The sequence below is a fragment of the Chanodichthys erythropterus genome, chromosome 11 (genome assembly GCF_024489055.1).
Source record: "Chanodichthys erythropterus isolate Z2021 chromosome 11, ASM2448905v1, whole genome shotgun sequence".
Lineage (NCBI taxonomy): Eukaryota > Metazoa > Chordata > Actinopteri > Cypriniformes > Xenocyprididae > Chanodichthys > Chanodichthys erythropterus.
The window spans coordinates 26,844,476-26,861,310 of NC_090231.1; the positions used below are offsets into that span (position 1 = coordinate 26,844,476).

The 16,835-nt window shown below is 36.7% G+C and overlaps 2 protein-coding genes across 7 annotated transcripts in view; one reads left to right on the plus strand and one right to left on the minus strand.

Moving 5' to 3' along the window:
- shrprbck1r (sharpin and rbck1 related) overlaps positions 1-2,818 on the plus strand; it is a 24,580-nt gene extending 21,762 nt beyond the window's left edge. The window contains exons 12-14 of the mRNA XM_067402166.1: positions 119-217; positions 408-551; positions 776-2,818. Of these exons, the coding sequence (XP_067258267.1) occupies positions 119-217; positions 408-551; positions 776-856 (324 nt within the window). The 3' untranslated portion in view covers positions 857-2,818. The remainder of the gene's footprint in view (positions 1-118; positions 218-407; positions 552-775) is intronic.
- A 214-nt stretch (positions 2,819-3,032) lies between these two features.
- The window catches only part of sorcs2 (sortilin-related VPS10 domain containing receptor 2), a 217,239-nt gene continuing 203,436 nt past the window's right edge, over positions 3,033-16,835 (minus strand). For 3 of the 6 annotated variants that reach the window (XM_067402168.1, XM_067402172.1, XM_067402173.1), the window contains 14 exons: positions 16,616-16,723; positions 15,505-15,625; positions 14,691-14,824; positions 14,400-14,528; positions 12,505-12,676; positions 12,143-12,329; positions 11,690-11,823; positions 11,203-11,326; positions 8,200-8,312; positions 7,983-8,105; positions 7,716-7,815; positions 6,818-6,920; positions 6,187-6,419; positions 5,311-5,522 (listed from right to left, as the gene is read on the minus strand). In XM_067402168.1, coding sequence (XP_067258269.1) covers positions 5,458-5,522; positions 6,187-6,419; positions 6,818-6,920; positions 7,716-7,815; positions 7,983-8,105; positions 8,200-8,312; positions 11,203-11,326; positions 11,690-11,823; positions 12,143-12,329; positions 12,505-12,676; positions 14,400-14,528; positions 14,691-14,824; positions 15,505-15,625; positions 16,616-16,723 — 1,846 coding nt within the window. In that variant the 3' untranslated portion in view covers positions 5,311-5,457. Of the gene's footprint in view, positions 5,523-6,186; positions 6,420-6,817; positions 6,921-7,715; positions 7,816-7,982; positions 8,106-8,199; positions 8,313-11,202; positions 11,327-11,689; positions 11,824-12,142; positions 12,330-12,504; positions 12,677-14,399; positions 14,529-14,690; positions 14,825-15,504; positions 15,626-16,615; positions 16,724-16,835 lie in introns of all 6 variants that reach the window. The other 3 variants (XM_067402171.1, XM_067402169.1, XM_067402170.1) reach the window with 3 other exon arrangements.

Here is a 16,835-nt window from a genome sequence, read left to right on the forward strand (position 1 = left end):
TAAAGTATGTCATATGCACATATGATAATACTTTACATCTAGGTTTTTGTTTCTCTATAATTAGGTTCTTATTATAATATAAGGTGAATGACTCTGGCATTGTTTTCCCTTCATTTAGGCCATTCATGAAGGGATGAACTGTAAGCAATATCAGGATGATCTAGCAGCTCGCGCTATCAATGATTCTGCAGCTCGAAGAACCAGAGACCTGCTCAAGGTCAAACACATACTAATGCAGATCTTTTCATCATATCAAAGCTTGTGGCATGTTCTTAATTCTGAAATATTCAGTCACATTTTGGTGATTAGTAGATTACATTATTTTAAACCCACTGCATTATCGCAGTTGAAAGTGCTAAATATCTCTCTTTTTATTGTCTTCTCTCCCGTCTCTCACACATGAACAGACTCTTGTTAATTCTGGAGAGGCGATGCATTGCCCTCAGTGCGGCATCATTGTGCAGAAGAAAGAGGGCTGTGATTGGCTCCGCTGTACTGTCTGCCACACCGAGATCTGCTGGGTCACCAGAGGACCACGCTGGGGGCCTAAAGTAAGAGCTGTTTTCATAAGACTGGGATATAAGCTTTATACTCTGGCTCCATTGGGTATCATCCCTCAGAAAACAAGGTTTCATTTCTAATAACTATGCTCCAACAGTTAAATCATGCAATGAAGTGGCGGTTGACATTATGATAAAGCGATAAATACCACGACCTATAGATTTTGAATATGTCATAGTTGAAAACAGAGATTCATCTGTGTTTCTCTCTTCAGGGTCCTGGAGACACAAGTGGAGGCTGCCGCTGCAATGTCAACAAACAGAGATGCCACCCAAAATGTCAAAATTGTCACTAAATGGAAGAGCAGCAGACAGAGAAGGATGTACAAGAAAGAGAGAGAGAAGTGTATTTCATTATGATTGACATACACTTTTGAGTGTGAACTGACATATACTGTCCACCTGTTAAAGCTTTCAGATCAGTTTTCTGATGCTGAAATATAGAAATGTGTAGGTCTGTTGTACAACATGTTGTACAATGTTGCAATGGTGCATTTTATGTGATTAAATAATGAATCAAATGAAGGCACAGAGGAGAATCCACTTGAAAACAAAGGATGGACAACTGTTGGACAACTACTTTATCAGTCCAGTCAGCATTCTAATATTGTTTAATTATTTCAAAAATCCACAGAAAAGCTTTAAATTCACTCAACTGTATGTTACATAACAAATATTACCTAAACTATGAAAGCATTTTATTTTGAATCTGTGATTTCAAGTCGAGTGTTAACTCTGAATAGCTGTAGCGTGGTATTTAAGACAGAATCGTTACTTTAAGGGCGCCTGAATTAGTAGTTTGGAAATGAATTATTATTTTTAATAAATCAGTCAACAGGTTCACTGGTAAATTACTCGTAAAACTGTGATGTGGGTGGCAGAACTTTAAGCAACACAGGACTTAATGTTCTACATAACCTAAATCATAAACATTGTGATTAACTAAATAAATAAATAAATAAATATATATATATATATATAGTAAAAAAAATTACAAACAATGTCACATGGAAATGTTTTTAAACATTCTTTAATGTTAATTGAAAAAAAAAAATCTTTTTTTTTTTTTTTTTACCAGTCTGATCAAACGATCTCAGGAGGACAAAAATAAAGTAAAAAATAAAGCCATCTGAAGCTGCCGATGAAAATGAAAACAAGGGAAACGTTACAATGCACTTACACAAATACGTTTGTATTTGTCTTGTCTTAATCTTAAAGCTATACTACACTGTTAAGACGTGTTACTGAAAGTGCCTTTTCTTGCCTGTTTTTGTCTTGTAACTCATGTAACCACTAACATTAGTAGTCGTTTTGCAGTGTTACATTATTATTATTATTATTATTATGTTAAATAATGTATGTTGTAGATTTGTGATCCTGGATAATTTATGTGTGCAGTGTTTTCCCTTCAAATTTCCTACGAACCAAGAGACATTGTATTTCGTGCATAATGTATGTTGCACATTTTTTCAGTTTAACACATTTCAGTGTACTTCTTTAAGATGTGATTATTTGTAAGGTTTGTTTGTTGGATGTGGTGAATATGTAGCCCAGTTATTTAGTATTGTTTTAATCTTACATTGCAATGCTATGCTAATTTGAGTAGCAGTAATGGTCAAGAGCAGGGACCTGAGGCTTGTGTGGGAAGTTCGCAAGCCTGATATAAGCCAAAGGATTGATGTCACTTCCAAAGCTTTGAATCTATGCACTGAAGAGAAAAAAAAAAAGTCAGCACCCAAAGCATTTACTTATGCACCTAAATGAACATTTCAAGAATGTTTCCATGAGTCAAAGTCATTATCTGAAACATCAAAAAAGTATTTTGGTTCACTTTTTTTTTAATTTTTTTTATTTCAAAGCATTTATATTGACATTGTAACTGAGATTCCAATGAAATTATGCAGTGTGTTTGTACAATTGCCATTTTGGGGCCTGTTCATCCTTTCTCATAATGATTAGGAGCCTCACTAATGTTCAAATATGTGCACTATGAAGTTTGAGTAGAGTGTATCTGCATGTACCACAAAAGAAAAGTGAATGACTGAAAATGGAAAGGTCCCTGCACCTGCAGAAATCTCACACTTTAATTTAGTAGAATAATCTGACCTCAGGGTTGCAAGTCTTAAAGAGTGCCTTAAAGATTATAGTACTGATTATAGCACCTGTAACTACAATATTTAATTTTTCTTAATTCTCATTACCTATTTGGACTAATTTAACATGCTTCATATGTTGTTCTTAAGAAATAAAAATAATTACTACCTTGCATTGTATTCAACTGTTTCGTGCTGGAATTGAAATGCAAAAATAAAAAAAATGTTGAAGTTATGGTCATGAAAAGAAAGCATCAACATCAAAGGTTTTAGGTTTCATTCCATTGAAAAAAAGCAAGTACCAGCTTAATGAATAATGTTAAAACTTTATTAAACAGTTCAAACTAACAAAACAAATCTTTACAGTTAGTGTGTTTGTATTCAGACACGCTGATTAAGTGCTTTTCACTTGTTGCAGTGGAGTCAAAAACATTTACATTATAAAGGAACGAGAACAAATGAAACTGAACAAAATACAGAATCAGTTCAGCTGTGTCTCTCCACCATGTTTGTCTCTATTTCAGAAAGGATCCCGGTGTGTATTTAAGAAATGTCCTTGTTGCTGGAGTGTGCCGTCACTAAAGTTAAACTGATGCAGAAACATCTAGAAATATGAGACGTCTCTCCAATAACACTCAGGCTTTTGCTCATTTTCACTTTATGGATGGAAATATAGTTGACACACTAGACGCCACTAAATAACTTTTCATACATGGGCTAAAAAAGACAGTTCAGCTTCTGGCGCAATAAGTCCACACTGTTTGCACTGTATAGGTAATAAACAGGTTTGTATTATTGATATACATAAGCATAAACTGGTCAGAGTAGAGATGCCATCTTTTTGGTTTATGCTGAGAGAATCTATTGACCCGAGGCGGTTATAAACATCATCAATTTTTGAATCAAACTTGGAAAAATATAGTCTGAGCTGAGCTCCACAACAGAATGTATTAAAGAGACAGTGAACCTGCAAATCATATATTTGGTCAAAGACTTCCCGAACTGATTCTCTAGTGTGACATAAGATACACAAGTGTCTTTTTCGGTTGAAAACGACATGTTCCCTGAACCCACCTGAACAACACTGTACAAGTCATGAACTGTGATTAGTGCAAGTGAGAGACCCTCATCCATAAACACTAGTGATTCCAACAGCGAGAGTCCGTGAGGAAAAACCCCGTCCGTGTAGTCAGACACCTTGATTTAAATAGCTGAACCCTTGAAATGACTAAACAAAATCAGTATGCACACAGACACAGTGCACCACTTCTCACACAGTCCTTTAGTCGTGTGAGTGTGAATGTTATAGATATAGATGTGAAATATTAAGAATACCCTTCAGTAAACAACGCTGAATAAAGACAAAGATGTAGAAGTGATCGTTTCACGTCCATGTAGAACTCCTGAATTCAAGAAAACCCAGTGCGAGGCATTTGGGAGGAAACAGTGCACATTTTGGTCTATTGAAAGTGTCATATTTAGGAGGGGCTATATACAGCAGGATCTATGTACACTTTGTTATATATACACAAGCCAAACGATAGGGAACGTAACCGTGTCCTTCTGCGCCTAATATAGGCTTATACACACTACACCTGACAGGTAGCACACGCTACGCTGTCAATCATCCTGTGCTGACTCCCTGTCGAGATCCGATGGCTGATGCTTCTGAGGAAATCTGAAGTCCAATAAATAAACAAGCATTTCAATGATGAATGATGGGATTTGACTTTTTAGGGGGTAATGTTTCATTATGCAGTGAAGATGCCTAAGAAGATGGACTATAATCTAAAAGATGAATATTTGGCACTGCAGTTCTTGGAGAAAACAGACAGGAGTAGGTCTCCAAAGGCAAACTGACTATTTCCCGGGCCTTGTAAATGTAAGCGTGACCCTTATAACTGTGCTGATTTGGCAGTAACTGGAAAGGTATCTCATTTTTTGAACCTGCCTTTTAGACATAATTCTAGACATTATTTGCTTGCTAAAAAAGGCAAACCATGTTTGTCTGCATTTCTTGGGTAAATGTAATGAATGTTAACGATCATCTTCGGAATTACTAATTGCACCGTAGCTATTAATGATGTATCACTAACATGTCGCAGAATCAGATGAGACACAGACAAAAATTACTTTACTGCATAGTATTGACTGAAGCAAACGATGTGTTATTGCATGTGAAAAAAGGATGGGTTCAACTAAAAATGTACAATAGAAAGAAAAGAGAGTGACAGAGAATATCTTAAGAGTCCCTTTGGCTATATCTAACAAACATTGCTTCCCCTGAATTAAATGTGTATCATATCCTGCTTTAAGTGCATTTCAGCACATCTGCACGGCCTTCACTCACCTTTCAGTCTAATCTGAGTTTTACAGTGACCATGACAACTCAGTGGCCTGAGAGAGTAAAAAAAGGAAAAACACAGTGAAAAAGATGGAAAATAAAGCATTTGTCAATGAGTTTCTCCCTGGGCATTAGTAAGTGGGGCTGATTTCATGCTCTCGTGATAAGAGCAAATGAGTGAGATGGTGGACATGGGAGGAGACAGACTGCAGGGTGCGCACATCAACAGTCAAACAGGAAATGTATGTGAGCGTACGTGGTCATCAGCAGATGGGTACAAAATCCACCTTCTGGAATGAGAGAACGGAGGCTGGAAAAGACGGAGAGAAGACAGAGAGAGGAGGAGAAAGAGAAGGTTTGGTGCAGGTGTGTCTCTGCTCTCTCTTCTGAAGGGTCAGATCTGGAGAGAGGAGGAAGGCAAAGTCTATTGTGCTCATCACTGGCACCTTCACATTGGTCATCAGCTGGTCAGGTAACTGTGAAGCTCCCTTGAATTTATGCTCAACACCACCCCTGAGTGGTTGCCTGGCAACAAGAACATCAGAAACAGATTTTGTAAAGCCAGCAGGTGAAAAAAAAAAAAAAAAAATTCACTCAAGGTTGTTGAACAATGTAACACTGAAGAAAATGTAGACATTAAATAATGTTACCAACAGATTATATATTAATTTAGTGTTTGCTTTGTATAGATTTTAATCAAGACATGCGGTGATGATATGGAAGTCATGTAAAAAAAGCATATTTACGTAAAAAACAAATAATAAATCATTTTTATGGTGGAATCACATATTTGTTAAATATTAAATATATATATGTTGGGTAAAAGTGATAAAGCTTCTTGACCCAAACAAACAAACAAACAAAAAAACCCTTTACAGTAAGTATTGTGAATCTTGATTAAATGTTAATTTCTACATAAACATAAACAATTCAACATATTAAATACAATATTTTTAAGCTTTAAGTTTAACATTAGTGTATTATGAATTAACATGATAATAATTTCATATAAATGAACTAATTAATGATGCCTGATGCATTCCTGAACCTTATTGTGAAATCAAACAATGGCTCCATTTCTGAATTAGTGGTAACTGATGTTAGAGTAGGTGTTTTGGGAGTGACTGACCATAACTTTTCTGGATAGTAATGACTGGTTAGTTAAGAGCAACTGTGAATTTGCCTCTACCTCCAGCGTTACCTAGTGTCTGCGAGTCAAGGTCGTCATCAATGAACTCCTCGCCTTGAATGATATTCTGCGTGTCCTCACTGTGATTGACAGGGCTGGTCATTTCCTGCTCCTTCTCATTGTGCATCTGGGCGTAGACGTTTCGCCCTGGCAGTTTTCTGAAACGCAGCCAGGGACGCGTTAGGCTGCTCTCCTCTGGCCTCAGCAAGGAACCATGGTTTTTGTAGTTTTTCCTGTCACAGTTTTGTAGTTCATGTTCTGTTATATAAGCTGGCTGTCAATTAGACATGTGGGGACTGTACATGCATTCTTCTGTGATGGGGTATGACAGGACAGTGAATAGCATTATAAAAAGATTAAAGATTCTCGAAGAAAATGTGTGGTTCTTGCACACACGTGTGTACCATGCGATTCAGTGATGGGCAGCAAGACAAAATGGGTGACAGCTCTGACATGAAGGTATATCAGTTGTATTCATTCCATTCATTTGGGAAATAGGTTTTGTTGAGTAAATGAAACGTTTGTCCTAATAACCCACATCAGCAATGACAGGAAAGTCTTCTTGTAGCATTTTAAAATGTAAATGAATTGTATTTTACAAATAGAAAAAAAAATGAAGCAAATGACAAACCTTTTAAACTTGAAGAGTATGAATGCTGCAGCAGAGATCAGGCTTATGAGGAGAAAGACAGCGAGAGCCCAAACACCTGGACCTGCTGCACCCAAACGAGAACCTGAAAGAGAGACCAGCTTCTGTCATCAGCAGAGAATTATCAAAACTGTTTTCATACAAACTTTGATTTGGCTAAACTCTTCATCATTAGTGCCACAGGAATTAAAGGCACAGTTTAAGCTTGGTGAGAGAATTTTCAGTTTTGGGTGAACTATCCCTTTAATCATCACCTGAATCACTTTTTTTGCACTTACCAAACACTTAGAAAACAAAGAAACCAAACTCAAACCATAACAAAAATCACACAAATCACACACAAATGTACACACCTTGTGTGGATAAAGCCATTTGTGTGGCTGTGATACAGACAACAAACAAAACAAACAATCAAATACCTAAAAAACAAACTAAAAATAAAAACACAACAAATGATCTTTAAAGGAAAGTTATACTCAAACATGCATGTATTGTTCAAACTAAGAAGCACTGTGATTTCGACAGCTCAAAACTCAAACAGAAATGCAAGCCAACAGAAACACACATATGAAGAGTAAATGAAGTAAACTCAACTTAAACTCTAGATCAGAAAACAGAACAGAAACAAGACATTTTTACATGATTTTTCCTTTCGTTTTATAACTCTCCCATTAGCAAGACAATATTCTTAAAGAGTAAAGAGGACACTTCTAAAAGCGAGAGGTAAATGTGACGCACCAGTCTCTGTTGTGCTGGCAGACACGTCACTAGTTATAGGTCCTTAGAAATACATTGGCCATGTTTTAGTAATTAACTGACTCACTGACAAACTTTGTAGCTGTACATGTTTGCGTGCGTGTGTCTGTTTTATTTTGCTCACCTGCATCTGAGTCTGCAAGAGTCACCAACACTTGTAACCCTCCTCTCACAATGAAGCTCACATTGTTCTCACTCAGAACCTGCTTTATGGTGGGAATACGCTACAGAAATGAAGAATACACACACACACACAAGAACAAAACAGATAATATCACTTCAGTACTCATTACTATTTCTGTAGCATTCAGGATAAATGTGACACTCTTTGCCTTTGAGATAACTGGAAAAAAATCTCCCATTTATGTTTACGAGTGGCTTCATCACCTACCTTATCCACAAACACACTCCTCTTGACTGGTGTGCTGACTGGAGGAAGAACATACAGGTCTGCAGTGGTGGGAAGACCAGGCTTCACCATGGTAACCAAAGAGTCCTGAGGAACCCCTGTGAGCTATTAGACAAAGAGTGTGACATGATGAGTATATTTAAAATGATTTGCATAAAAATCAGAACTGTGTGTGAGTGTTCATTATTGAGACGAGAACCTTAGCGAGAATCTTGGTTACGACTTGTCCCACATCTTGTCTCCATTCAGGGATGTTTGGGTTAAAGCGGTCCAAATTACGACTGAAACTCAATGGGATGACCTGGAAATGATCTGAAGAGAGAAGTATTGTGATGAACATATAAAAGTTAATTGTGCAGTTGAAAAAAAGGCTGTGAAAAAAAAAAAAAAAAATCAGGCTGCATAAAGTGAATATAATGTATATAATGAATCATGGCAACTAAAAATGTGATTTCATTCGAAAACTTACTCTAATTTAATGAACAGGTTTCTGCCATGTTCAAAAACACTATATAGTGAGCCACTAGATTTATATTATTTTATATTGTAGACAAAGATGCATTCTCTCAAGGTCTTTCAGTCAGGCACTCACATACAAAACCTTTTTACAATAACTATAGCAGAGCATATGGGTTTGGAATGACATGAAGGTGTTTAAGTATGATAAATGATGCCAGAATTGACAGAATTTTCAACTTACATGAAAAACATTCTGTAAAAAAGACTCACATAACCAATTAAAAGGATGTGATCTCAAAATAAAGCAGTGAAAATCTTACAGCCAATCGTTTGTCTACAGAAATTGCAAAGTCATCCGACTTAATTTATTAAATTTACTAAAATAGCTCGAGGACAAACAATATGAACCAGTGAAGTGACACAGTTGTGCACAACAGTTCTTCAATCTGCATTCAAGCTGAACATTGTCTCTGAGGAAGACTGTCATTTCTGCTTTCCAAGCATGACCTCATCCTATCACACCACACTCATAAATATTCAATCCAGCCCTGGAATCACATAAATATTTTATTTCTGTTTAACACTGTAATTACAAGAAAGAAATACAGTTAGTCCTCAAGTAAGATTTTAAATTTCACACAAATCAAGAAATTAAACAGTATCAGAACATTGATTGTTCTCAATCTGCTTCAAATTCTTATGGTGTGTTTTGCAACACACCATACCATAACACACAGCTGGTGTGTTGCGAAATGGGGACAGAAAGTCCAGGGCCACTTTTTTAGCTGACCATCATTTTGACTAATACACTCATGCATCTACTGTATTGTTGGATTCTACATCATCAATGTTCGGCTGCTTATATGTCTTATCTCGCATTCTTTGATCGCATTGTAATTCTTGCTCAGATTCTGTAAACAGTCAACCTTGCCTCCTTAGATTTGATTGGCCATCTCAAACATTTTGACGAGCACTGTTAGACCAATGCAGTCTTGAACATGCTAAATCTATATGATTGAATTTAATTGAATAGAATAAAATCATTTTGAGGGATACTGAAATTACAAAATCTGTCTGTGTAGGCCAGTCGCCTGGGCTGAAGGGAAGGATACATAACTATCATTCATTCTTTATATATATGTTTATATACAGTGGGTACGGAAAGTATTCAGACCCCCTTAAATTTTTCACTCTTTGTTATATTGCAGCCATTTGCTGAAATCATTTAAGTTCATTTTTTCCCTTATTAATGTACACACAGCACCCCATATTGACAGAAAAACACAGAATTGTTGACATTATTGCAGATTTATTAAAAAAGAAAAACTGAAATATCACATGGTCCTAAGTATTCAGTATTTAGTAGAAGCACCCTTTTGATCTAATACAGCCATGAGTCTTTTTGGGAAAGATGCAACAAGTTTTTCACACCTGGATTTGGGGATCCTCTGCCATTCCTCCTTGCAGATCCTCTCCAGTTCTGTCAGGTTGGATGGTAAACGTTGGTGCACAGCCATTTTTAGGTCTCTCCAGAGATGCTCAATTGGGTTTAAGTCAGGGCTCTGGCTGGGTCATTCAAGAACAGTCAAAGAGTTGTTGTGAAGCCACTCCTTCGTTATTTTAGCTGTGTGCTTAGGGTCATTGTCTTGTAAGAAGGTAAACCTTCGGCCCAGTCTGAGGTCCTGAGCACTCTGGAGAAGGTTTTCGTCCAGGATATCCCTGTACTTGGCCACATTCATCTTTACCTCGATTGCAACCAGTCGTCCTGTCCCTGCAGCTGAAAAACACCCCCACAGCATGATGCTGCCACCGCCATGCTTCACTGTTGGGACTGTATTGGACAGGTGATGAGCAGTGCCTGGTTTTCTCCACACATACCGCTTAGAATTAAGGCCAAAAAGTTCTATCTTGGTCTCATCAGACCAGAGAATCTTATTTCTCACCATCTTGGCAAACTCCATGCGGGCTTTCATGTGTCTTGCACTGAGGAGAGGCTTCTGTCGGGCCACTCTGCCATAAAGCCCCGACTGGTGGAGGGCTGCAGTGATGGTTGACTTTCTACAACTTTCTCCCATCTCCCAACTGCATCTCTGGAGCTCAGCCACAGTGATCTTTGGGTTCTTCTTTACCTCTCTCACCAAGGCTCTTCTCCCTCGATAGCTCAGTTTGGCCGGACGGCCAGCTCTAGGAAGGGTTCTGGTCGTCCCAAACATCTTCCATTTAAGGATTATGGAGGCCACTGTGCTCTTAGGAACCTTAAGTGCAGCAGAAATGTTTTTGTAACCGTGGCCAGATTTCTGTCTCTGAGCTCTTCAGGCAGTTCCTTTGACCTCATGATTCTCATTTGCTCTGACATGCACTGTGAGCTGTAAGGTCTTATATAGACAGGTATGTAGCTTTCCTAATCAAGTCCAATCAGTATAATCAAACACAGGTGGACTCAAAAAATGAACTTAAATGATTTTAGCAAATGGCTGCAATATAACAAAGAGTGAAAAATTTAAGGGGGTCTGAATACTTTCTGTACCCACTATATATCTATCTATCTATCTATCTATCTATCTATCTATCTATCTATCTATCTATATATATATATATATATATATATATATATATATATATATATATATATGTGTGTGTGTGTGTGTGTGTGTGTGTGTGTGTGTGTGTGGAGTCCACATTTCCCAGTAGCCCACCAGTCCGCCCCTGATGCTGTACACCTTCTTACCATGTTTTATCTTACCATAAACAATGACAGTCTTGCTGTCCTGCACCATGGAGCGACCATTAGAAGCCTGAACTGTCACAGCAACTTCGCCCTCCTCAGAGAACCTTGTGATCAGGCTGTTCTCCAGGGTCAGCTTTGGCTGTCGAGGGGAATATATTTCAATTGCCATACCTTAATCTTCAAGTATAAGCATTTCAAATAAATTCAAGGTCAATTTCTTCAATATTTATACATGACTACATACATAAAAGGACTCATAAACATTTACTGTTATTATGAATTACCCTCATTACATGTCATTTTTTCTTCATAAAATGCATGGGTACACACCTCTTGTTTTTTGTTTTAAAGTCAGCATAATGATTTTAATAATTAAAAAATAAACAAATGCCTAACATAAAACAGAAAAACAGATGGGTCAGAAAAGAAGATTTTACAACAGAAAGCATTTAAAGCAGCCCCAGTAGTTTTACATATAATATTATTAATTATCACAGAGTACCTGAAGGTTATCTCCAATCCACCAGTAAAACACGGTAAGGTTTGCCTCAATGGGCAGCACTATAGCTGTGAGATTTACTTCTTGATTTCTGCCAGCGATTGGGACCACCTCCAGGTGGACATCCTGTAGAGGAGCTGGACAAAACAGAGACAAATTGAGCATTCCCGTAAAAAAAAAAGAAAAAAGAAAAAAGTGTTTCAGTATTTTTCAAGCCTTTATTGAGATAAAACAGCATATATGGTGTAAGGTATGTGTACAACTTTGTAAATAATGAGCATCCATATTGAAATCGGATTTCAGATTATTTTTACATGGGCCTGATTATTGATAATGATTCAGTAAAACGTTTTCAATCTCACAGTATTATAGATAACTAATCATTTTGTTCCAAAATTAGATGCAATGGCCTTTGAATCCAGCTCATACTCACTCAAATCTGAAGATTTCACTGACCTGTGACCTGAATGTAAAGGGTGGCTTGGTCGTGTCCAGCAGAATTTTCAGCCTTCACGTTCACACGGTAAACACCTGGCTTCTCATAACGGTGCTGAATGGGTTCGTCTGTGACAGTTAGGTTTTCATATATAGCCCTGACCCCATCCATTAAATCGACCTGATATCTGGTGTTGGTGGTGTCACCCTGAAGAGGGAAACACAATGAAACAAATCAACATTAAAGATGCCTAAAATTCTGTCTATAAATCTTTAGCACATTGAATCTATTATGAAATATATTTATATCATTAAAGTTTTTCTGACATTTTAGCAATCAAATTATAAAATTGTACTTAGTGTAAATAATCCATGTACTTAACCTGTTCCTGATGCACTATAAAGGTGATGTCATCACCAGGTGCCACGGCCAACATCTGTCCTTTGATGCCCAGCTGCAGGCCTTTAGGGGGCAGCAAAGGACAGGAATGCTGCTTTGCGCTCTGTTCTTTATTCAAGCCACCCTCACAAACATTAGCGATGACCTTCCGGTAACTTCAACAGACAACACAAAACATGTTAGCCTTGACTTGCTTTTACTTGCCTTAAACTGGAAAATCCATGTAATGTTGTTGCCTGGATTTAAACTCTTGGTTATAATAAAGAATTGTGGAAAAGATGCACTGCATTCCTAAATAACCACAATAAGAGGTGGATAAAACACCCATATAACGTGTTCAGAAAGGTCTTGGCTCAAAAAATACAGATAAACATCAAGCTTTGTGTCAGCTAAGGTTTTGCTGAATGAGGTTCTACTGAATGTCATGCTCTACTTAACACAGCTGATTCTGAAATATGATTTGGTTTACAAATCTAATCTTTTCGACATTGATCTGTTTGTTCAATTTAATCAGTCTTGTATACAGTACATCTGCTTTGGTTACTATAGTAATAATGTCAGGATTGAGAGTATCTGTCAGCATGGAAAAAGAGGATAGAAAACTGAACATTTTGCTTCTGCTCATGTCCATCACAGTGTTCACAAAGCATGAGACAACATAAGTAATACATTCGTGCAAAACCTCTGACTTGTTCATTTATTCACTACATAGTTGTGAACTACCCGGTTGTTAAATCTGATGTGACATGTAACCGTTTCAAGGTCCAACCGCTTTATCACATGACAAAATTAAACAATATATGGCGCTAATCTACATTCACAGTGTGCTATAATACTACCAAAACATCATGATTCTAACCTTTACCTCCACATTGAAATCTCAGTTGGCCAGATAGTGATTCATCTTTCCACAATCTGTAAAACATTGGTGACTAGAATACCAATTAAATTAAATTCAATCAGAGACTGGGGACTACGGAAGAGAATTAGGGCCAAGCAATAATAAAAAAATTAAACCATCTCGAGATTAAAGTTGTTAAATTTCGAGAAAAAAATAATTAAATTTCGAGAAAAAAGTCAAAAATAAAATGTTGAGAATAAACTCATTATATTATGAGAATAAAGTCATTAAATTACGAGAAAAAGTCGTTAAATTATGAGAACAAATTCGTAATTTAACGAATTTGTTCTCGTAATTTAACGAATTTGTTCTCGTAATTTAACGACTTTTTTCTCGTAATTTAATGACTTTATTCTCAACGCTTTATCTCAACCTTTTTCTCGAAATTTAACAACTTTTTTCTCGTAATTTAACAAGTTTATTTTCAACATTTTATTTCGACTTTTTTCTCGAAATTTAACAACTTTAATCTCGAGATGGTTTTATTTTTTTATTATTGCTTGGCCCTAATCCTCTTCTGTAGGGGACTGTAGTGTAAACTGTGAGTTTTTTTTTATTTTATTTTTTATAAAAAAGCTTAACTTAAAGGTGTGTTATAAATAAACAGTGCTCATAAATGGCTGTTGGCTGAATCTCTTGAAACGAAGTAGAGGCTTGGACCCGGAAACAGTTTTTGATACGTCACAAGCATATATGGCGAAAAAAGAATGTTGACACAGTTCCTGGTAATATCATCCACTATGACATTTACAAATGTGATGTAAAATTGTACTTGAAATCTGATCTGTCCTGATCTGACACATGTAAAATCTGATTTCAAAACATATGTGGACGTGACACTGTTATTATCTGCTAGTCTGAATAAAGCCTGTGTGTAAAAAATGTGTTCATCTAAAATGTCTATGCCATGCACGAGTGAGTGTTTTCTGACATATTCAATAAGTGCATTGTCTAATGTTCTTCAGTATGTGTATTACCCTGTGCTGGACTTATAGCTGTGTCCTAAATGGCAGTTTTCAGGTGGAGCATCAGGATCATGCCAGAAGTCAGGATAGCAGCGATCACCCTCTAACCTGAGACTGGGAGCTCGCTCAAAGCCGTAGTCACTGAGAACACACAGAGACAAGTAAAAAGCTCTATTTTTAGCTCCAGATCTAATTCACCGCACTGGGGTTTGAAAGTGAAGTAGAGTGTCTGTTACAATAAAGACGTATGTGTATAATTGCAAATGGCTTGAAATGTGCAAAGGTTATCTCTCTGTTTCGTACCAGGCAAAGTCTTTCTCTGAGCACTGGCAAGGTTTAGCTGTTAGAGCTGATGTATAGCTCTTCCCTTTAATGCACAATGATGACTCTTTCCTCTTCCTGTACATTCGTTCCTGGCCCATGATGCATTTCTCTCCCTGTAGGAGAAAACATGTCATGCATTTCCATTTGAAAATTAGTGGTAACACTTTACAATAAAGTTCCATTGGTTAACATTAATTAAAGGGATAGTTCACTCAAAATGAAAATCCTTCAAAATATAAACAGAAGAAAGAAACTTTGAGGATGAGTAAATTATGACATTTTCATTTTTGGGTCAACTATCCCTTTAACATGAACTAACAATGAAAAGTACTTCTAAAGCATTTATTAATCTTTGTCAACATTTGCTAATACATTATTAGTATCAAATTTGTATCTGTTAATATTATTTAATGAACCTAAGCCAACATGAACTAAAAATGAAAAGCTTTATTTTTATTATTATTAACTAACTAACATTAACAAAGATGAAATACTGTAACAAATATATTGTTTATTGTTGCTTAATGCTAATTAATACATTAACTAATGGGACCTTATAGTAAAATGTTTCCAAAGTGGTTAATGGATAACACAAATAAAAATCTATTTCCATAACAGAAAATAAAACATTGACGTAGATATGGCTTATATTATTATTATTTTCCATGTTTGTTTAAATGGTCCTCATAACTTTTCTTATTTCTTCTCATGAGATTAAATTAGTTACAGCACTTTGATTCACCTTCTATTGTCTTTGAACATGCCGTAACTAGAGAAAACAGCCTGATATTACCTGTAGGTCAGTGAGTTTCCATGAGTCATAATCAGCTTCTGTGCACTGTCTGGGAAACGACTGACGGAAATCCACCTTCACCAGCTCCCAATCCGAACGGTAACTTATGTGGCCAAATACCCTGTCCATAACAGTAAATATAAATAAACATAATCCTTCATCCATTACAAACATAATCCTTCATCCATTAATCCATCCCTCCATCAATAAACATCTAATTATGCTTCAAGTAGCAAATGTTGAAACAAAAGCCATTCATCCCTTGTACTGAAAAGCGAGACTATAGGAGTGTAACTCTGACGTCAAGTCACAACACATTCTCTACCCAATTATGCATCTTGGTAATGGAGCAAACGAATGGACAGAGACATGAATTCACTCATAAGCAGCGTGTTACTAATGAGCAGGGGCCTCTTTAATGAAGACTTTGAATATCGCATTGCCTTTATCAGAAGGGAAGCCTCTTTATAATATAGAGACCACCTGCTGTTTGGGGTCTATGGGAAGATGCTCTCCACTTAATCTCAAATAAAGCACTGTTCACCACCACAAGGTGGAACCCTGTATCTGTGCTTTTGGGAAATCAGTGCATAGGTGTCAAGAACAATTAAAAATGCATATCTGAGATCTACATTTTGCTTTACATTTAGTATGTCCAAATTTATAAGTATACTTCCTTAAATTAAGTTCTGCAAGGAATATTCAGCTTGTGATGGACTAAAAGCCTGACCTTAAGGTCGGGATCATGCTCACTCAGCACAAACAAAATGACTGAAAAATCCATATTTTGTCCTAAAGGTCATAAAACCAACACAGGATAACAGTCCTAAATGGATAATTCACCCAAAAATGAAGATCTGCTTACCCTCATAATGTTCCAAAATTGTACGGCTGTTTTTGTCCACACATTTAAAGCCAACGGGATCCAAAACAATACAGGATCTCAAAACATTCCTCAAAATATGTTATTTTATGTTCCAGAGAATCATAGAGGTTTGAAACAACATGAGGTTAAGTAAAAAATGACAGAATCTTCAGTTTTGGGTGAACTATCCCTTTAAGGTGGAATAGTAACTGCCGTTTAATTTTCACAGGACATACTCATACTCACGTCATAACCAGTGTCTCATCTCCAGGTTCGCTCAGAAGTCCATCCACAAAAACAGAAGTGCTGGTGAAGTTGTGGATGCTCCACGTTTGTCCTTCATCTATGCTGAATCTAGAACAAAAATGTTTGACGTGATGTTGTATTAGCAGTATACATCCGAAAAAAGGAAGTTGTATATGTAAGCAATACGATACGAGAGGCTGTACTGTATCGTGTATAAGTC